The sequence below is a fragment of the Drosophila serrata genome, unplaced genomic scaffold (assembly GCF_035046125.1).
Source record: "Drosophila serrata isolate PLE 108 unplaced genomic scaffold, ASM3504612v1 contig_231, whole genome shotgun sequence".
Classification (NCBI taxonomy): Eukaryota; Metazoa; Arthropoda; class Insecta; order Diptera; family Drosophilidae; genus Drosophila; species Drosophila serrata.
The window spans coordinates 101,444-123,990 of record NW_028257129.1 but is presented as its reverse complement, the minus strand read 5'-3'; the positions used below and the strand labels follow the sequence as shown (position 1 = coordinate 123,990).

At 38.0% G+C, this 22,547-nt stretch overlaps 4 protein-coding genes across 4 annotated transcripts; all 4 read right to left on the bottom strand.

Moving 5' to 3' along the window:
• Window positions 1-6,014: 6,014 nt before the first annotated feature.
• LOC110186025 (outer mitochondrial transmembrane helix translocase) lies at window positions 6,015-7,369 on the bottom strand. The gene has a single exon (XM_020955061.2). The coding sequence runs from the start codon at window positions 7,341-7,343 to the stop codon at window positions 6,078-6,080; it is 1,266 nt and encodes a 421-aa protein (XP_020810720.2). The 5' UTR covers window positions 7,344-7,369; the 3' UTR covers window positions 6,015-6,077.
• A 1,993-nt stretch (window positions 7,370-9,362) lies between these two features.
• On the bottom strand, window positions 9,363-10,695 carry CSN1a (COP9 signalosome subunit 1a). Its single transcript, XM_020955062.2, has one exon. The coding sequence runs from the start codon at window positions 10,471-10,473 to the stop codon at window positions 9,439-9,441; it is 1,035 nt and encodes a 344-aa protein (XP_020810721.2). The 5' UTR covers window positions 10,474-10,695; the 3' UTR covers window positions 9,363-9,438.
• Window positions 10,696-13,568: 2,873 nt separating this feature from the next.
• On the bottom strand, window positions 13,569-15,166 carry LOC110185903 (uncharacterized). The gene has a single exon (XM_020954916.2). It carries the CDS (start codon window positions 15,087-15,089, stop codon window positions 13,569-13,571), a length of 1,521 nt encoding a protein of 506 aa, XP_020810575.2. The 5' UTR covers window positions 15,090-15,166.
• Window positions 15,167-15,714: 548 nt separating this feature from the next.
• On the bottom strand, window positions 15,715-16,936 carry LOC110186027 (uncharacterized). The gene has a single exon (XM_020955063.2). It carries the CDS (start codon window positions 16,721-16,723, stop codon window positions 15,950-15,952), a length of 774 nt encoding a protein of 257 aa, XP_020810722.2. The 5' UTR covers window positions 16,724-16,936; the 3' UTR covers window positions 15,715-15,949.
• Between the last annotated feature and the right edge of the window lie 5,611 nt (window positions 16,937-22,547).

Below are 22,547 nucleotides of genomic sequence, written 5' to 3'. Positions count from 1 at the left end.
CCTTGAAGGTGGACGCAAAAGGATATGGGTGTGTGTGTGTGTGTGTGTGTGTTATAGGTGTGTGCTTGGTTGGTTAAAAACATCACGTTAACTTTTCGAAAAACGAGTGGCAGGCAGAAATTAAAATGGCAAAGCCAGAGATGCTTTCCCTCAGCAAAAGATACAGAGCTACCACATAAGGTGTATCAAGTGCATTTAAAAATATGTTTAAATTGAAGCAGCACAGAAATTAGCAACCATAAGGAGCATATATTATCCATTAATTCCCATAAATACCATTAAAATAAATAGTTAATATTGTGTACTTTCAAGATAGTATTCCATCTATACGAGAGATTGGGAAACAGTATGGTTTTTCTTTGCTATATTTTTGTACTGCTAAGCTCCCGGAGTGCTTAGAACTTATTTTCTATTCATAAGCCAGAATGTTCCATTTTTTTTACACATTTTTTTATTTTGTAGAAAATACAGCAGTTTTGCAGTTTGCATGCCGCACGCGTTGAATTTTCCCGGCCGGCCACAACTGTTGCCCAAGAAGCCTGAAGAAAAACGCAGTCGGGGAGCGGCTCAAAATGAAAAATCACAGCGCCGTGCAGAGGTGTCTCATTCCCATCGCCTTTTTTTCACTTCCGTTCTTTATTCGTTTGCCCCTGCCTCTTTTCCTTGCCCAAATTTGCCTTTGTTGCAACAGTGATGTCGATTTGTCCGTTTTCCAAACATATATACCATTAACTTAGGCTAAAACGTTTTACAGATAGTATATAAACTAACAAACTAAAGTCAAATTCTAATAAACATTTATTCATATAAACCTACAAATTGCACTACAAAAGTACCAAATTTTGAGTGAAAAGTATTCTGAAAATTATGAGAATTAAAAACCTTTAAAAACTTAAGCATTGCTTTCAAGTTTAGTAACCAATTTTCAAAAAACATATGTTCATATATACTCGTTAAATGTTTTATGGTGGTAAAGTTATCAGGATAAAAACAATGTTAAAGAATGAATTCAGTTTTTCAACTGAATTTAAAAAGAATTGATTTTTTGACAAATAAATTTATACTATTTCCCATCGTAAGATCTTTATAATTAAATAAAGAAAAGGTTGTTATGTTATCATGACATTTATATGAACGTATTCTGAAAGTTTATTTATTTATTATGACAATAAAAATGAATATTGATATTATTCTTATTATAGTTATTAATAAAATTATCTACAAATTGTTAGTCAAGTCACAAATTGTGTCTTTTAATTTTGTTTGATTTATTTTTTTTTAATTTCTAATTTCATTTTACAATCTATTTTAAGTCAATTGGAGAAAATACTTCGAAAAAGGTTATTGACAACACTGGCACCCTTTGTACTCTGGGATCATACATTATCATGTGATATTATATATTTTATGAACCCAAACAAAGTTAGTATAGAAAAAATTTAAAAAACTGTATGTAAAAACTCTTTTATCTCTAAAATATTATTTAACAAAAAAATTATCATTTAAAAAATGCTTAAACTAAATAGGGAAAAGGTTAAACTCAATATATTAAATAGAATTTAAGCACAAGTCTTAGCTAATCATATTTTTGAAGTTTTCCACATGAATTTAAAAGAAAAACGAGGTTTCTAGAGAAATAAAAATTTTAAACGTTAGTAACTATAATTGATTTGATAAATATAGTTCTGAGTTCATCAATAAATGCTCTTATTATCCCCATAGTGCGCTGCCCAGGGAGGTCCTAGCGTTTTATTGTGTTCTGCTTGGTGTGGCAAAGTCATATTCATTCATTCATTCACTTCTGACTTGCAACACATTTTTATATCCTTTTATATATATTTTTTTGTTGCTCTATTTTATGTGAAAAGTGTGAATTTGAATGGTCTTGTATTAGTTTTATTTCAGTTACTTTTATACACTACTCAAGTGTACTGACATATTTACATTACCATAGAAATGGTTAGCTTTGGGAAAGGAAGGTTTATATTAGCAAAAGTATTTAATAAAATAAAATTAAAAATTAATTTAGCATATATCATCAATATTTGCAACAATCAATTCATTTCATGCATTCCAATATGTTATTATCAGTAACATTAGAGTATTTAGTATAAAATGAACCAACGCTGCCCTGTCTTTGAGTTTTATTTTCCTTTTTTTCCAGAATTTTCATTTCCTATTTGAACATTTTTCCCATCTGTCTGTGCTTTAGCTTTTTGATGTGTCCCATTTTGCGTTTTGTGTGTGCAGTTAAAAGATTTATAAATATGCATTTTATATACATACATTGTGGCATGAAAAATGCAAATTTTAGAAATGGCCAAAGGAAATAGAAATGGTCATGGGCAGAAGCACAGTTTTTACTATTTCCCTTAAAGGACTTTCGTTCGCCAGGATCCCCTCTGTCCGTGTCCATCTTTCATTTTGTTTTGTATCCATTTTTTTGTTGTTGTGTCTCTTTCAAACAAGTTTTATAGTTTTCGCCGGCGTTTTTTTTTTTCGGCACACAGATGCTTTTAATGACCAAGAGGGTAAAATAACCAGTATTGCAACGAATGCAACAAATGGCCAGAAGAACCACGAAAATAATACCCTTTTGATGCAATCAAATTTGGTATAATACACTTGTTTTAAGGAACATTTGAAAATATATCAAATTCAATAAAAAATTAGAGATACTTCTTCAGACCTCAAGAACTCCAACTATTTCATTCGTTTATCTAAATTGTATGCTTTAGTTTCTTCAATTTATATTTGTAAATCTTCGCTTAGAGTATCAAAAAGGCGAATGGAAAATTATAATACAAATTCATGTTATTACTAGATAATTAATTGCCATTTGTTGGATGATTTTTTCTACACCAACTCGTTGAATGAACTTGTCGTTGTTGTGTTTGTTGTTCGACGCCATAAATCAGTAGAATTTTATGCAAAATATTCCGGAAATTTCATAGGCTAAAATTGGCAATTGGCTTGCTGGTCCAGGATTATTAATATTTATTAACATGCGGTGCATGATTAATGCGAGCTAATGAAATTGGTTAAAGCGTCGAGAGCGGAGTGAAAAAAAATAAATATCGTTTGAAATAAACAATTAAAGGTTTCAAGTTAAATCGTAGAGTGTAATTAATATTAAATGTCATCAATTATTCTAAGCCAGCACATTTTGCCGGACGCAGTGTGCTAATAAGGGCGCAGGAGGCTGGGCAATCGCTAACCCCATTTAAATCAATTAAATTATGAATGAGATTAAAATAATTTAATGATGCTCAATTCACTTCAGAGCGAGTCGTCGTCTGCCCCTCCTAGCCTCTTGGTGACAGCCATAATATATAAATTTTGCATGCTGCAATTGCAGTTAATTAATAATTCAATAAACTTTTGTCATTCCACTTAAAAGAATTTCACATAATTGTCATCAATAAATGTGTGTGTCTGCCGTTGAAGCCAAATGACATAAATTATGATTATTATGAATTTAACAGCTAAGGAAAAGAAGTGCTCTCTGCTGGAGGGCGTGCTAATTGTTAAGTGTATTGCCGCAGAATTTATTGTAATTAAAATAGTAACTAAAGGATTAAAGGGATTTAAATTAAAATTCCAGAATGCCACAAAAAATGACACTTTATGTTGCATTATTATGCCGAGTTGAGTTAAATTTCAATAGCAAATAATAAAGTGCTAAATGAGGCGGCTATTAAGATAGGAAGTGTTCTTTTACTATAGGAAGAAATACAGGAATATCTTTTTTGTACATTTTGTATTTATTTATTTTTGTAAAAAGTGACGATTTAAATTAACTGTATTAAATTTCGTGTTAAGTTTTTAATTATGTTTTGTTCTTTTCAACTCTCTTAATTGCTATCAAACAAGAAAGGAAACAAATTTAGTTAGGCAGTAGTTTATTTAATTTTAGGATCTTATGTGAAATAGGATCTTATGTGTAATCGCATTCTTTGAATCGACAGTTATCGATATTATGAGAATTTCATCGATAAATCAAAGTTTAAAATATTCATAACAAAGCCAAAAATGCATGAACTTTAATTAGAAAACCTATTCTATGTTTGCTTTTATAAGATTAATAAATCTGAGTACTGCATTTAACATTTTATAAAATTAAATTAATAAATCGACTAATGTTATTTAAAGATTCTGGCTCAGATTCCTTTACAGTAATAATGTTTTTTGTTTATCAACCTATGCTTATGGACTGGGAAACTTTTAAATAATCAAAATGACAAAAAACAAGCTGTTTAAAATTGTCATTCCCTTCAAGGATATACAAAATATCTATATATTTTTCTTTCTATCAACTTCTTTATACGTTTTCTTAGTTTATTTTCGCGTTTTCTTTATGCTATTAATAGATTATTGAAACATATTTTTATTTATATTGAAAGTATGAATATAATTCTTTTGTCAAAAGCATAACGAAATTCTGGTCCTTTGCATAATTGCGATGGACATTCCCGACTTTGTCATTGTAGAATTCGCAAGAATTCCAGGAATTTTCCCCCCCAAGTTCTGCTATCCACCGACGGCAGTCAATTTTCTTGTTTACATTGGGGTACACACACACACCACACACACACACCACCCCCCCAGGCACACACACTAACGCACTCGCTCTCGCGCACACAATGACAAATAGCAAACAATTACAATGGAAAGAGGCGCAGGCTCCGCCCCCTTATCTCTCTTCGAGGTCCGTTGTTGTTGTTGTTGGTTTTTGGCCGCAATAAATACAATTTGCATGACAAAATAGCAAACAACGGCATCTTTTGCATGTGTGTATGTACGTGTGCATGTGCATGTGCAAAGGGGGGTGAGAAGGTCCTTTGTGGGTGGAAAGAGGCGTCTGCAGGCTCACTCAGCCAAAACGAAACTGCACACAAAAACAATCAACTGCGCGTCCAAGGCAACAAAAATACCACCAACACGAGGCGAAATCTTAATTTCAAAAACTGAATATTAAAATACCCTTAAAAAAAATCATTAAATTAGGGAAATATATAAAGTAAAGTAAAGGATAAATATATGGGTATATTAAAATTTAAGGTAGGGTATCGTCTAAGCAAGATGAAATAAGAAAGAATAAAAATATTGTATCAAAAAGAAGCTAACCTAAAAAAAATTTAATGGAAATATTAAACCAAAAATGCCATAAATAAAATATATTTTATAAATGCAAAATGTAGCTAAAAATTAAAAAATTATATATATCTCTAATATATACATTTTTAACCTTGTTTTCTATTAATAGTATTATAATAAAAACTCATATTATTGAGTCAAAACAAGCTTTTGAACTAATTGAGGAAGTATGAAAATATTAAACAAAAAACGTAATGAATAAAAAATGTTTCATAAATAAAACAAGAAGCTTAAATTGAGAATATATTATATAGATTATTTTATATTTATAGTATATTATATATTATACAATATATTTTTATGTAAAATATATTTATTCAATTCTATTGGAATACAGTCTGAAGTGCAATAACAATGCCAAGAATTTTATTACAACCTTAACCTGAAGAAAACTTTTTCATACCTTAAAAATATTCCTCTATTTTTATGCCATTTTGAAATGTTTAAATTAATGAAAATTATAAAAACACCCTTTAGTGAGAGTATGACAAGCGACGCAGAGACTGAGGCCTGTAGTTAGACTTCAGCCGCAACTGTGAAACAACTTATGAATATTCAATTTTACATAAAAGATTTTTTGTTGCCTCTGCCCATAGCCGTTGTTATTTTTGAGTTTTTGTTGCCACCGGTCTTCCCTGTGTGTTCTTTCCTAGCCTCCTGGTTGCAGTCTCCCCCTCATGGCAGCGAAAACACTTCATGCATGCCACGAAATGTGGAAAATATTGGTACGGGCAAGTCCTTTAGGCCAGCGGCAGCCAGAGGTTAATGATGAAGTCCTGCTCGAAATTAGGCAATGGAAGAATTAAGGTTTTTTTGAAGACCCTTACTCTTTTGGCCTAGTCAAAACTTTAATAATATTCTTAAACAAAAATTTATGTCACGTCAATAGAGAATTTAAAGCGATTATTACTGAAGTGACCTCAATCCAGCTCGAGATCCTTCTCGACGCAGGCATTTAGCGATTGGAATTTTGACACCTTCATGGTCATCAGTGATTTGAGTAGATCATCCATACGAATCTCCAACTGTACGCAATCCTTGAATTCCCCCACGACCTCGGTCTCCTCCTTAGCCGATCTCGATTCGTCCTTTTGGCGCATCATTTCACGCATGCGGCATATGAAGGCGTGGCGACAAAGCTCTCGCAGATCCGATCCCGAAAAGCCGGTGGCCAGGCGGGCCAGCTCCTTGAGATTAACAGAGGGATGCAGTTTCTCAGACTGCAGGATAAGTTGCAATATTTCCAGACGCTGGCTATCGCGAGGCGCTTCTATATAGAACTGAAGTGACATCCGACGCAGGATGGCCTTATCGAGGTCCTGCGGCCGATTGGTGGCTCCCAGCACCAGGACACAGGCGTTGGCATTGCTAATTAGACCATCCCAACGTATCATAAACTGGGTTTTCATCATGGCCGTGGCTTCGTGATCCCCGCTGCCGCGTACCCGCAAAAAGGATTCGATTTCATCGATAAAGATAATGCAGGGTTCCAGCTTCTGGGCCAGAGTAAACACAGCCGAGGCCAGTTTCAAGCTCTCGCCATACCACTTATCCTTTAGTACACTTATGTCGAGGTTAATGAACCGCATGCCAGCATCCTTGGCAACGGCCTTGGCGATCAGCGTCTTGCCACAGCCGGGCGGTCCATGCAACAGGACACCCTTGGGCGCCTGATACAGCTGCGAGCGGGAGAAGAGATCACGATGGCGCACCGGCAGAACCACCGACTCTCGCAGCTCACTGACCACCGCATCCAGTCCGGCAATGTCCGCCCAACTCACATCAATGTCTTCGGGAGCCACTAGAAGGGCGGCGATCATCACTTCGTGCTCATTGAGATCCTGCGTGCGAAACTTTCGATCCTCCCTGCCCGCCGCCGAGTTCAACTTGCGCAACTGCTCCTCGGCCACTTTCTTGGCCCTCTTGCGCACCTTGCAGTGCGGATCCAGCAGGCTGAGCATCCATTGGCCACTGAAGTAGGTGATGGCGCTCACCGCCCCCACCGATAGCACCATGGCCGCGATCTGGCTAGGCTTCAGGTCCGGCGACTCCATTTCAAACAATCCGGCATCTGCGGTATAAAAATGTCGAGTAAATATATAAAACTTATTTTGGGGCAAGCGAGAGAGGGTTTCCTGTGCTTGCTCGAACGAGAAAATGTGAAAACTATAACAGATATTTCCCATGCTCCTCCTCCTACTCAGGGAACTTGAATATTCATTCAGCCCCAGCTGTAGTTTTCTCTATCAATGGCAAAGGAAGATTTAATGGGTAACAATGCACTTTTATTAGAGATCTATTTCCAGAACAATGATTTTTGCCAGCGCCCCCTTTCAGGCCATTGCCCAGCTGCGTTTTAATTTGAGCTTAACTCTTCCTGCGCCAGGACTTTGACGGTAACCTGAAAGGAAAACCCATACAGAAGACTGGGGCGTGAGGAGTGAGGAGCGGGGAACGAGGAATGTTTTCCAGTTTAGTATCTTTTAGCGGAAGTCAATGTAACAAAAGATAAACTTGTCGGGCCAGCTGCTGTTTCTTGTTCGCTGTTTCTAGCTAGCTGGAAGGCTGCCTCGCTGTTTCCCAGCATCCTGCTGGATTGAACGCAAAGGCCGAGGCGTAGGACGGTCAGAGAAGTATTAACTAAACACTGCAGCAATTTATCTTGAACCAGGCGAAAAGCCCCTTTCCCCATCCCCTTTGGCTGCTGCACGTAGGTCAGTTCTGCGCTTTGTCTTATAGTTTTTTGTTCCACCCCCTTTCCCTTTTCTTGGGTCTCCTTTTCCGGCCCCGCCCCCCGGATGTCGCTGTGCACTGTGTTGTTTTGAGCTTCCTTCCGCATTACAAAAGAATTACTCAACACAATGTCTGGCCGAAGTTTTCCACGACTTCCAAGAGGTATTCTCCGTCCCCACGCCCCAGCTCAGGTGGCTCTCACAGCCACTCCAAAAATTGGTATTTCACAAAGCTCTTGTTGGTTTTTAATCCAACGTTTTGACCATTGTGTGTGTGCTGATCAAAAATGAAATCAAATTGCCAACTCCGGAAGTTGGATTACAGTTTTCCCAACTGGATATAAATTGAAGCTGCAAAATTGTCGACAAGTTTATGAATATTAAAACCAAAACCAGAGCTGAACATGGTCCTATTTTACATGCTAAATATTCTTTTGAGGTAAAGTCTACAATTAAGTTTTTTTATGACATTAAGGTAATTTTAACACGTGAAAAAAACTATCTTAAATATAGCTTTAGAATAAGAAGGAGCCACAATTATATCATTAAGTGAAAAAGTTTGAGTCACTAATGATTAAACTTTACAACTATCTTCCCAGCTCTAAAAGCTGATCCATCCTTAGCTATTTTTCGAGTGGTATTCATCGCTTATTGCCGTGAATTTTGAGCCTGCAGGCAGAAGGATAAGGTATATATATCCTAAGTGCAATTTCGGAATGCACTTTGTGCTTCATCTTTAAGCTCGTTAGCGTAGTACAAGCCGCCCAATTTCCACCTTCACCGAATCCCCCTGCTTTTGAGACCCAGTTCAAGGCTTCATAAAAATCTCTTCAAGTGTGCAATATTTCACGATTTCACTTTAATCTTTTGAACACTGGCACTTGCTGTCTATCCTTGTGCCCCTTAACCCTGCTCTATTCCTTCTTTTTCTTTTTGTTCCTTAGTCAACCTTTGAGCTCTTGCTGCACTGCAGTTTGCTAATATTGTAATAATAAGATACAAGGTACTTTAGTTGAGGATATTAAGGTGATGAACTGCCGACAAGCTACTCATAATATTCATAATTACAATATATATTGCTTTCAACAAATGTCTTTGTACATTTCTTTGTGTTAAAATAAATGCTTAATATAGATTACAGGGTGTTATTTCTAGAGGGAAACTCTTCGTCGGTACAAAGAACTAAAGCTTTCATAAAATTGTATTTTTTGTTATTTTCCAACATTCAAGTTCTTTCGTGCGTTTCACTGAAGATGGGAAAATTTTAATTATATTTAGTCTTGCGTATGTTTCGATGTGCCTTTATTACTATAATAGTTTCTCTTGCAATCGCTCAATTTTAAATTAAAACTTATGGAATATTTACTTCAAGACTTTTACAGACAGATTATATTAGTATTTTTAGCGCTGTCGTGAAAATATTGTATTACTATTTTGAATTGCAAGAATTGTAACCTATAAAAGTCTTTACGATTTGTATTAAATTTACAACAATTTGAATTTATTTTCTTTCTCATTTTCTATCCTTATAACAAGCTTGCCATGACACTTAAGCCCTCGTTATACCGAGTTTTTTAGGATCATCAGTGTTTCTTGTTCCCTTTGGCAGTCTGCCCTTGATAATCTTATAGAGTGCATCCACATGAGGTGACAGATAGACATCCAATCGGACGATATACTCAATTTCGGCCAACAAACCTAAAGTGACCTCGACCTGACCCTCGTAGAAATTGGCCACGGTGCTCCTCATCTTGGGCGAGATCAGAAAAAAAGGCTTAAAGGATTCCGAACTGAGGACGTCTACCTGTAACTTTTCACGCTCGAAGGTGGCCATTGCACAAAGACCGGCACAGAAACACACATCCTCCGGGGTCACAATCTTGTCGTAATCGTAGTTACCAAAGGGCGTTGCCAGAAAATGCAGTGCCGCCGATTTGTAGTTCTTTAGACCCATGTTGGCCAGGCCAGCGGCACAGCTGAGACGAGGTGGCACCTCTTGGGCAAGATTCTCGAATCCCAAGGCGTACTGCTTGGCCTCGTCAGTGTAGCTGAGGACATGCCACCAGTTGGTCATGTAGATGGAGACCCGGATCAGGTGGCGGAACATGGTGATCACATTGTCACTGCTCGTGCAGTAGGCCCTTGTCCGGGCATAGAACTTGACGGCCAGTTGCAGGTTGCCGCTCTTCTCGTGATAGTCGCCGATCTCCTCCAGAATACGACGCACATGGCCGCTGCTCGAATTCGACTTTTTAAAGTTGAGCTCGGCGTCCAGCTCTTGGAGGAGTAGAGTGGCCTCCAGCATATTGTCCTCCACCCAGTAGGAGTCATAGGGCAGCAGCACCTCCTCGTCTCTCTCCCCCTCCTGGCCGCAGAGGGAACTATAGAGCTCATCGTAAAGCTTGACATTGAAGGTAGTCTTGACGTAATCAATGGCCAACCTAAGGGCCGGCACCTTTAACTTCGGGCACACCTTTGCGATGAACTTGAGGCGAAGGAGCCGCGTGGTGTCCGTGTATCGATCAGCGTAACTTGGCAGGTGCAACGTGGTCACATCAGTGCCCATCAAAGAGTTTGAGATCATCTCTGGGTGGCATTGGGCCTAAACCCTATTTCTAAAGAGGTTAAGGTGTGTTAAAATATAAGTTACTTTGGGGTAAGGGAGCTCTGAGATTTGTTTTAGTTTGATTTCGTAATATAACCTAAAAGTATTCAGTATAAGTTTATTTTTCCATTCAAATTTAGAACTGGTTTCAGGTTGTCTTAGGAACTAAGATTAAACTGTCTTCCTTCCTTATGCAGTTTCATCTGAATTTGTGCTAAAAAGAAAAGGTATTGTTAATATGTTTATTCCAGAATAGTGTGCATTTATTTAAAATGTGAATTTTTACCTGTGACAATGACTGAATGTGCAAATTGGCGCCAGATTGCGTGACAAGTGCAACTCGCCTTAGCGAGTTTGCGAATCTGTATCTTCAGATTGCCAGACACGGCTAGAACGCCTGTAGAGGAAAAAAAATACGAATTCCATTACAAAGATACAAATCAAATTGGCAAAGAGCATTCGAAACAGGGAGGTCTTTGGGAATGCAAAAATCAAATTACCAGAACTTGAAAAATCGCAGACATCACAGACCCATAAATCAGGGAATGAAAGCAGGGAAATCGAAACGTATATATATTAGGAATTGTTACCGCTAGTTAACGGCTTATTGATGCGTCGCTTTTGGCTGAATTTATTGGTCAGGTCATTGGTCCTTCGCTTCCGCACACCAAAATGCAATATTTGAAAATTCGAACACAGAGAAATGTGCGTGCAAAACGTTTCCAAATTGTAAAAACTCTTAAACTATTTTCATTAGTCGGTAAAATGCTTAGCAATCACTTTAATCGTTTTGATTATTAAATAACAATGTAATATAATTAAACTTTATGAACCTTAGATTATACATTTGTATACTTTCCAAAAATATTTATATGAATCGATCGTCAAAAAGAGTCGATTTCTGTAGGAAAAGATCGTATCAGCCTGACATTGACCTTTTATTTTATATATATAAACTAGCTGTACCCTGCCACGTTTCTCTGTGGCATATTGTGGTTAAGAGGGCACTTCTGAATACATCAATGTTCCGGCAAAATCATCTTCCTGGCATAAGGTGAAGAAGGCAGTCAGAGTTGTCGCTGGCGGATTCAGGACTCTTTCTTGCACATTTCTTTCTGTGAAATAGATACGTTGACCATTCTCCAAATGGACTGCCAGGTGAACTAAAGCTGGATAGCGTTCATGAATGGGGAACGAACAAATTCTCCATGCAACCTCGTTGCTGCTTTTGTATCTTCCAGCCTGGTATTGAGATATTTCATCGACAACTCGTACTGCATTGCTGTCCCCATTTTCTGCCTGAACACCAAAAACTGCCATATCGCTGCCTTTATTCACGTACTTGCAGATATTTTTAATCGATTTCACGGAATTGCAATATTCTACGTTGATGTGCGCTTTGTATGATTTTGACAATAGTGTTGAGTATGGAACCACCCAACGATTGTCTACCTCAATATCACCAATTCTCATGTTTAAAGTTGCCGAAGTCTCTCTATCTTCAGTTGACCGTCTCCTATACAGAGGATATCCATCGTCCCCTGTTACGGTGTTGGCTGTAAATGCTCGAGGATATCGCTTGGAACACTTCCCGTCTACCATGCATGGTGAACTTCGGTTGAGGGTACCACATTTGCCATTGATCATGTTCTTGATGACAACTTCATGCAAATCCGTATGAACCTCGGCCCGTGAAATCTCAGCGCATATCACATTGTCAATTTCGTCTGGAGTAATTTTATCATACAGCCAAATCAGTATGTGCGCATGCGGCAATCCTCTCTTCTGACATTCTACTGAATACATCCAGCACTGCACAGATCCAAAAACTCCATGTTTCACAATGAAATCCATCAGTGACTTGAGCTTTTGTCTAAAAACACGGGCTGTGATGTCATGCCTATCCCTATACGATTGTCCAGGAAATAACAGCTGTACTATCTCGTCCCAAGCTGGATTGCATGTGAAGGTGATAAATAAGTCTGGACGGCCGTAGCAACGAACATATGCCTGGGCATCTTGAGCATATTCATGCATGTGGCTCGGACTACCTATGTATGAGGATGGCAAAATCGTGAGCTTTCCAACGTTGGTTGTATTACGGTCATTCATCACAGCATCCCGCAAATGGATATATTCCTCGGACCGAATTTTCGTCTGATTCAATCGGAGGAACAGCAAACGTTCTGTTTCAATTTTTGCATACATATCGACAATGTACTGATGAAACAACTGACGACATTTCAATATATGATTGCAATCGGTCCTCCGAACCATTAACCTGTATGAGTAAAATTTCATCGCGCAGCCGCGTCTCTCGGATGGAGGCCCGCTCTTCGTCAGTCATATTCGTAATCTTACGTCTTTTTGCTTCTGTATTGCGAATACGACGACCCAATCTCGACTTCTTTGGTGGCATGACTTCGTTTCTTACTGAACCTGAACAAAAAATAAAATTTGTATCTCCAATTTCTTCTTTCAATATGTTTTTAATGTTTGACAGGAAATGCTTTGATTTGCTTGTAGAGGGCGCAGTAGTAGGGGCACGGGGAAACGCTAAAAAATAGATATATTCGCAACCGCAGATAAGCTATCAACATCAAAAGTAGACAATAACCGAGCTGGAACCTCAACGCATGTTCTCTAAAAATTTGGGCATAAACGGTTCAGAACTTTTCAAGTTTCTTCTTTCAATATGTTTTGAATGTTTGACAGGAAATGCTTTGATTCAGCTGGCTGCCTGTAGATGGCGCAGCAGTAGGGGCACTTGGAAACGCTAAAAAAATAGATATATTCGCCACCGCAGATAAGCTATCAACATCAAAAGTAGACAATAACCGAGCTGGAACCTCAACGCATGTTCTCTAAAAATTTGGGCTTAAACGGTTCAGAACTTTTCAAGTCTATGAAGGATGTAGACACGAACAGAGCATTTTTATATATATAGATATAACAATATTAATATAACAAAATTTGTCAAAAAAAAACAAAGAACATTCAAAAATAAAATGATTCATATTTAAGAATTTTCAAATATCTTAAAATAACCATTGTTTTTCCCGTTATTGCCTGGTTTAGTTTCTTGAGCTTCTTAAGTTTTTCTTCTTGTAGAAACCAAGTTCTTCAGAACTTTTCCGTTCCATTCTCGTTCTATTCCTGGTTTTCGGTTTTCTTGTAATTAAGAGAAAACCTTTGTCGCCGAAGTACTTCGTCATGTTGCCGGTAAAAGTGGCATTAAAAGTGTTTTTATAGAGGGTCAGCCGATTTAAGTTTTTAAGCGTATCGCAAATAGATAGATAATCAAAACTGATCAGGCGGTTTCCCCCCAGGTAAAGTCTTTGAAGATTCTGGGCTTTGGCAAGGGATTCTAGCGATACTTCCACCAGTAAATTATCGGAGAGATTCAGGATTGTAAGATTGGGTCCAAAGAGGGGAAACCTTTGTGGTAATTTCTCCAATTTATTACGGGCCATGTTAAGGAACCTGAGATTCGGAAAGTTGTCCTCTTGCCCATGAGGGGTATCCAAATCGAATAAGTTTTCCAGGGATGCGTCATCCAGTAAATTACGGGAAAGGTCCAGGGTTGTTAGATTGGCTCCAAAAAGGGGAAGCCTTCGCGGTAGATAATTCAATTGATTTCGGGACAGGTTTAGGAAACGCAGATGGGTGAAATTGCAAGATATGAATCTATACAAATCGAAGAAAGAGTCATCGGCATTTTTTGAGGAATTCGATAGATCCAGCCACTCAAGGGATGGCAAGTCACAAAGGACTTTTACGAATGATTGCGTGAAATTGGTTCCACTAAGATCCGCACGAGTTACTTTACTGTTTTTATGAACAATTTTATCAATACTTCCGGTAAGCTGTAAGCTCTCCACTCCACTGGTCTCCAGCGATAAATCGGTTACTCTTATAGACAATCTCAAGTCCCTCAATTCTTCACAATTACTCAGATCGAGAGAAATGATGGTATTGTAGGTCCAAATAGGAAACTCTAAACTCACAATTTTCAATGGGTTTCCTCTGAGTCCAATTTCCTTCAAATTCGAGTTCCGAAGGAAAATATCGTTTGACAGAGTTGAGATGTTATTATTATTCAAATTTAGCGAATAAAGATTCGACAGCGGAGTAAAAACTCTTTCCGGAAGGATCTTAATCAAGTTATTCTGCAGATCTAAATACTTTAGCAGAGAGAGTCCCTCAAAGGTTTCGTTTGATAATACTTCTAACGAACTTGCCATCAGTGTGAGCCAATTCAATTTTGGAACATTTTTAAACTGGTACTTAGGCAATTCGGGAATGGAGCATCTGGTGAAATTCAGGTCTATCAGATCGTTCATTGGTGGAAGTACATCCATTTTAAAGTCACTCTGGCACCCCCGCACGTGGAAAAATATAAGATTGGGTGTAAGTTTCGCCACCTCTAAGTCTGAGCAGTTTTGAAGGATAATTAATAGAAGATACGGAGCCTCTTTATTCGAGAATTTTTGATTGTCTTTAGGATAACAATCTCGACAGGGACAAAAATTGTCAAGATCTTGGTATCCAAGAACAGAGAGAGCCATCAGAAGTAGAACATATAATGTAATCATGTTCAATTTAACTTTTCGTTTTTTGACTCTGACGAAAATTTACGAAACAAAATTCGACACAAATATTCAGTCCTTATCAAAACAGTTTACTTTTCCGGAATAAATAAAATTAAATCTGAGCGGAACGATCCGATCTGAATGAGTACGATCTGCTAACTAAAACTAGAGGGGGAAACTAATCAGCTCTTGAACCCGAGATTATATGAAAAAAAAACAAGAATTTAAGCTGAATTCGGCAATCAAAATATTGTACACTCTTGCGGTTATACGAAATTGCTTTTAATACTATGCTTCCCAAGAAAATATATAATTTAAAATCAAAAGATATTTCAACAAAATATTAATGCCACTGTAAAACGATCTTAAAATCCGAATCAAATCCAGTAAAAACCCAACAATAATACCGATCGGATATGTTGATTTTGTGCCTAAATAGATCTACAAAATCTGTTACTTACTGCGCTTAAGATCTTAAGATGATGATCTTTCTATCGAACATTGAGAGAAATTGTTCCGATAAAAAAGACATGCAACTGGAATGACTGTTTTAAATCAACCTTGTAGGGATCTCTAACACCAAAAGTCACAAGAAAATAAGCCTTTTAAATCGAAACCCAATTAGTTGTACAATTTTCATTCATATTTTTATATTTTCGCACCTCTCTTAACATAAATTGCCATCCACCCGTTTAGGTGCTACCAATTGTTGTTGCCAAGAAAGAAAATGAATGTTGATAATATTGTATGGTTTTGTTTTAACATTTGGCGACCGTGACTAGTTGGGAGCACAATTTAGTGGGTCTGTATTAAATAAAAGGTGCGTTTTTTTTAATTTTCAAAATATTCCCTAGGCGGTTGGCTCAGTGCCATTTACGGTAATGCCTCCACATCTCACAGAGGGACGGTTTAATAAGGCAGGTGCACTCGATGGGCGAGGGTCCCGGCAAAGGATCGTGTGAACATTCCGAGAAGCTTGGGTACTTTGTCTTCCGCCTTTGGCAGCGGCCGCCCCTGTAGGGACGCTGGCATTTGGGAGGAACGCGAGCCTCCACACAGCAATTGGGCATCGTGACTCGTGGACAAAGGGTGGGCTTCATTAGCGCACAGGGTTCGGTAAGATCGAGATCCGGCTTGCCAAGCACACACAAGTTCACCGGACAGGGACTCTTCACCGGGACACGCTGTCGCCGTGGAGGATTCACCGGCAAGGGGACGCACTTCATCTTTCGCTTGCGGCATTTCACAACGCATTCGTCCCAGGTGCGCGGATACTTGCGTTTGCACATATCCTGGGGCTTGTAGTGGGTGAGGTCCCAGGGCGGTAAATCGTTGGCACACGGATCACTGAGGCACGCCTTGCGGGCATCGATAAACGAGGGATAGTTGAACTCGACGTCGGAGCGGCACTTGTACTCCGTTCGACGCATCGTCTGCCAACAGGCGTCAAAGACCTTCGAATTATCCTTCGATTCCATCGGCTTGATGTCCTCGCGCACCGGCAAATGGGGATAGGATGTGGGATCTCTGTGGTGCAACTGAATTCGCATGGGTTTCAGCAGCAAACACGATAAACGCTGGCCAAACCAGGATTTCGATAGGAGGGTAAAGCCCTTTGATTGCATTATTTCCGTCATAATTTTGAAGAAATCGAATTGAGATACACTATTGATCCATCAACCGAATCAAATCAATTTTGGCGTCTTAAGAGTAAAAGAAAATAGTAAAAGAAGAACGGAAAAGGAAAAACTTTTTTTTAAAAGAACCGAGAACATAACATAACCGATCAGTGTGGTCACGTGTCTGTTTTAATACTAAAGAAATCACAAAACTGGTCAAATATCTTGACAACTAGACTGACGTTAAAATCATGGATAAGATAATATGTTAAAAAATATATGTACATAGGTGTGCCATTCTAAAGTAATTTTTCACTTGACTTCAGGAAGAAAGTGCTTACATTTTTCAGAGGTTTAAAGTGATAATGAAATTTCATTTAGAGAACTTTGATATGCTAGTCTAGTTAGTAAGTAATACTGTAAAACTGTGCTAATTACACTTAAAATTGATATTGCAATAGTCAAAATATACTTTCAAATTTCTAGTTGTAAAAAAATACAAGAAAATCTGACAAAAACAAACAGGAGAAGTAAAATTCCCTGCATCAAAAATCACTTATATAAAAATAGAGCCACTGTGAAGTGAATTTTCACCTCTGGCTACTTTGGCATTTTCCATCCACTTAATTTTCCCTGAACGTTGGACCCTCACCCACTTGACCGCTAATCGAGGAGTGAAGCTTTTGCGCCTAGATTGCAATTAAAATCGATTTTCCACTTTGATCGGGAATTTCTGATTGCCAAAAGCTGGCGCCGCCCACAATTCCGCTGTGCCATGTGTTTGACGTCTATTGTGTCGATTTGTTTCTGTCAACGTCTGGGGGCTCCAACATCCCTTTGAGCAAATTTTAATGAAATTAGAAATTCGCACGCGCTGAAATCCGAAAAAAAAGAAAAGAAAAACTGAACGCGATGGCGTTGAATTCCGGGACACACACACTCGTCGCCTCGATTACTTGTCAATTGTAAAGCATTTTAGACTGTGATTGGCCTGGAAACGCGCCTGTAGCCATCAATCTGCTGCTAGTTCGTCGCGTTCTTTCTTCAATCAAAAGTCATCGACACGGATGCTTTGGCACTACAGTCACAGATGATTGACGTGGTCTTTTCGCGAACAAGTTTTGGCATTAGCAAAGGCAAAAGATAGTAGAGCAACTTCTTTATTTTCTTTGAAATTTGTTTACCCCAATCAAGGCAATTAATTAATGTCAAAAACCAAGTTTAGATGTAAGGTGTAACTTGAAACTTGAACTGAAAAGAAAAAAAAATCCCCAGTCAAAAAGCCAATCATGTCCAAATAATTGTTTATTTTCAACAAAATTTATTGTTGTCTGCACCTGGGGCATTCCCCCAAAACACAGCACATAACATGCCGAGGGAGCAGATGTGTGTTTTCCGGCCTTGTATGGATTTTCATTTGTACTCGAAACATGGAAACTGAATGCCATCATGAGTGCAAATGTTGTATATAATTTGCACGACAAACAAATGAGTGCTGGGTAGCGAAGAGTTCGCTTTGGATTTGTGCTGTGTTGACCATTCAGCTTGAATAAATAAAACATGTAAGCTCTTTACCAAATATTTGCACTTAAAACTTCAATGACATTGTACGCGTGATATTGGGTACTTTAAACTTAAAGAAATACAAAAAAACAAGGGCGACTAGAACTGAAAAAGGAAGTTTTAGCTTAACGATACTGTGGAATTCCATAAATTGAATCAGAAACGAGTATTGCTGTCATAGTTTTCTCTCCATATCTATTAAATAAAGAAAGCTACAGTAAATTGATTTATATTAAAAAATTACTTTAAAAAAACTATAAGAAATAACCTGCAATAGATGAATAGATAGATTTAGAACTTGCTTTGGAATCTCTAGTCTTTATGTCTACTAATTTAATATGTATAAACGTAATTGTAAACCGAAATTCTAGAGCACAGATTAGTTATTATAATATTGTTTAAACTCACCGATAATATAAATTTTCTAATATTCAAAAACACTATCGAATTGCTAAAAGAGGGCGTCTTTTATACAGATATCCTTGGGTCACATATCGAATTGATACCGTATTTCTGTTACGATTTTATCCTGCTGTACACTGTGTTCAGTGGCGGGCAGGCAAAGTAGCTAACTAGCAAACCAAGGACGACGGGCGGCAAAGTTCAAATTCAATTACCTTTCAAATATTTGCATTTTGTGACACAAACTTTCATCATAATGCTGCACAATGGCTGCCACTCGAATGCCACTTGAAAGCGGCCGGCGGATGGCGAATTGCGGATGATGGTTGGGCGGTTGGGTGGTTGGGTGGTTGGGTGGTTGGGTGGTGGTTGGGTGGTTGGGTGGCTGGGAGCTTGAGTGTGGAGACGACTCTCTGGCAGGAACGATAAAGAACAGACCGACGGGAAGCGGCACTCAAAACAGTTGCCGCTAATGTCGCCGTTCTTCCTTTGGTCTTTCCAAACGACAGCGACACAACGTCGTCGAGTTTTAGGAACGACAATGACGTTAACTTTCGCCGCCTACCGTATCCTGGCCTGCCTGGCACCCGGCACCCGGCACCCGGCATCCTGCACCCAGTTTCAAAACAATTACAAAACAAAGGCCAAAGGACTACAGGCCCCTGCAGCAGCAGCAGCAGCATGGTCCACGTTGAATGTCGAGCGCATAAAAAATACCCAAATAAGCCAATTTCAAAACAGAAATTGCAACATTCACTTGCGTCGCCCCACTGCTCCTCTGGCTTTTCTGCTGCACGTGGCACAGGATACCTTCAATGCCCCTGAAACGAGGCCGGGCATATTCGTAAAAGTAATCTGGCCAGGCTCATGCTTTATATATTAGGTACATTAAAGTTAAAGATTTAATATAATCATATTTCTGTATATTCCAGGAGCTATGCACAACTTAAATGGTGTGTAGAGAAAGTTGTAGTTGATTTCTATATCATTTAGGGATATTTTAAACTATAGATCACAACAGATTCTTAATGAATGATACGAATTATAGAAATACCTAAAAGAAAACATGGTATAAATGTTTAATTTCAAAAGGTGTCACATTGAAAACCACTTTTATCAAATTGTTTAACTAGAATGAATACCTAACAGTTCTGTCTCAATGATATAAATTTAACAAGCTTTGATAAAGCTAAAGTATGAAATGCTTTTAAATTCATATCAAAACAAAAACTAATAAGTTTTAAATATAATTTTCACTTATTCTTTAATAATCTTCTACTGCACTTAACATATTTTACTAATAAGGAACAACTTTAGCGTTTTGCACTTACCAATACCTAATTTTATGGCCTTCCCAAATGCGTATCTGCAAGACTTAATGCCTCGCCTAGAATCTGAAATGGATGTACAGAAGTTTGTCATTTCTTAACCAGACGAAGGAATGCATTATGCAACAGGGTAAGTCCACCCACTGACGTCGTCGCACACTAACCCTATTTACATGCCGAGTTCCCTTGGGAAATAGCAAATGAGAGTCCTGCGCAGAGGACCCGGGAAAGCGTCTATAGATCCGCAATGAGCATAGGTAAGGGTTTTCGCAGCAGTCTTTGCCTCATGTGGCAAAATGTAGCTCCATCTGCATATGTATAATATGTATAAGGCGTGTGGACTTACATTCATCGTATGAATGCCCTCCAAGCACGATATAAAATGCATAGAATTTTCCTTTTAGTCGATGCGTTTGGAAGTAAAATTCATATTATGCATGGAGCTGTCTCAACGAAACCAGCAACTAAAATGCAAGACAGGAGAAAATTCTCTACACTCTACACTCAAATCGCATTCGGAAAATTCATGTAAAGTCGTACATTTGACATTAAGTAATGAACTCAATAGTTTATTCTTGCATTCTTTTAGGCTTCATTATATGTTTTAATTATATTTCCAAAACTTATTTCGTTGAGATCTTTTGTTTTTCATTCGCCATAGATCAGTGAGTTATGCGGGAAATTTATGATTTGTGCCACCACAAAGGCAACGGGCTTAAATCACCAAAAAAAAAGAACAAGTTAATGGGAAAATATGTGGGGGGATTGCTCTGGGTAATGTGTGTGATCTGGGTGCTCTGTCTCCGTTGGCTAAAAATACAGCTGCTGTCGCTGCAGGAGTCGGCACAGGACAATGGAGGCTGTCATCTACAATGAAGATGAGCAGCAGACTGGCTTGAATGAGCTTGGTATGGAAAATGTATGGAAAAGCGCTGTGGGAAGGGGACACTGGTCTGGACACACACACATAGAGCAAGGCAAACAATAAGGGCGACAGACCACCCACACACGCCCATACATATGTATGTAGGTACATGTGGGAGGTGGGGTCATGAAATCCTTTGGCCAAGTTTACTTCTGTCCTCGTCATCGTTGCAGTTTCCTGATTCCCAGCATTGTCTTTATGCCGGCTTAATCTGTGTCAAAAGGCGTAAGTTATTACAAGCCGGTCACGCCCACTTGGCTGACTGCATATAGCATCTCTGGGAGATGGCGATGCTGAGAGCCAAGTCAAAGGTTTATCTCGTGTTAACGGCTTTTGTGCCCGTTTCCCTAATCAACTAGATTTGATCGAGTTGCTCTCCTTTGGATGATATAACACCAGTTGGCAGTTTGCAAGGACTTTTTCGTATATATATATTAAAATTCTAGTTTGATGTTTAAATAATTAAAACAATTTAATTATGTTAAATTAAAGTTTAACATGTATGTAAGCTCTGAGTATCGGGTATCTCCTGCCTTTCCTAGAATTCATCCCATTGCAGACATTCCCATGCACCAAATAATACTGTTGTCTGACTGTTCAAGCGAATCCTGCTTTATTTTTATTATCAGCAATATATATATAAAGCTATTTTAGTTGATATTTGTTAAGTGGGAGTGGGGCATGCCTTCGTCCTCCTGTTTCAAGGACAAAGATAGATCGAGGGGGAGGAAAGTATAGCTGTGCTTCAGAAAATGGAAAAATATGGCGGCTAACTGGAAAATAAAATAGCCATGAAGATGCAAGTTTTGCAGTTCACTGCATTTTGCCTATTGAAAGTGTAGGTAGCCTCTTTAAAAAACTAATGTCTCTTTGTCAGAGCTATAGTTATAGCCTAAAATAAATCGAAACTAATTTCACATTTTTTAGAGACTTTTTACATTTAATTAACTGATTAGCTTTCATACATATATTACATATTACATTTATCCTTGCAGGGTATTGTAATTTTAGTCAGAACCTTGTAACTCTGTGAAGAAGGCATATCCGATCCTCTAAATTATATATATTTCTTGATCAGCATCAACAACCATGTCGATCTAGCTATTACCGGCAAAAACAAAAATTTAGACAAATAATAGAAGAGGTTACTTCATTAAACTTTTCAAAAATTGGTACAAATTTTAATATTTTAAATATTGAATTTTTGAAGTGAAATAAATGCTTCTTTTGCTTTTTACTGAGTATTTAAATCTTTGATTTTGTCGAAAAAAATGTAATTTAAAACTATCGATAAATATCGAATCAACAATTTTAAGCTAAGTTAAGATCGATCTCTAATACGATTCATTAATTTTATTTCAAACTGTATTTCAAGGGTATAAAAACTTCGGGCAACCAAGTTTCTTTTCATGTTAAAATCAAATTCATCTCCCTAAAATTACGTTTTTATATTATGTGCAATAAAATTAAACCGCAGTATAAGCTGTCATAGTTTATATCACTCAATAATATATCGAAATTTGTAAATCAAAGTTTTAAAAGGATTTTCTTGTAGTTTAAGTAATAAATAAATTGGTTCCACACTCCTTTGAATTTACTTGCTCAGCCGCATCAATGGTGCGAT

What these genes read in the sequence shown, in the direction of transcription:
- LOC110186025 (XM_020955061.2), bottom strand. Translation starts at nt 7,343, where the DNA reads ATGGGAAATATCTGTTATAGTTTTCACATTTTCTCGTTCGAGCAAGCA.
- LOC110186027 (XM_020955063.2), bottom strand. Translation starts at nt 16,723, where the DNA reads ATGACGGAAATAATGCAATCAAAGGGCTTTACCCTCCTATCGAAATCC.
- CSN1a (XM_020955062.2), bottom strand. Translation starts at nt 10,473, where the DNA reads ATGATCTCAAACTCTTTGATGGGCACTGATGTGACCACGTTGCACCTG.
- LOC110185903 (XM_020954916.2), bottom strand. Translation starts at nt 15,089, where the DNA reads ATGATTACATTATATGTTCTACTTCTGATGGCTCTCTCTGTTCTTGGA.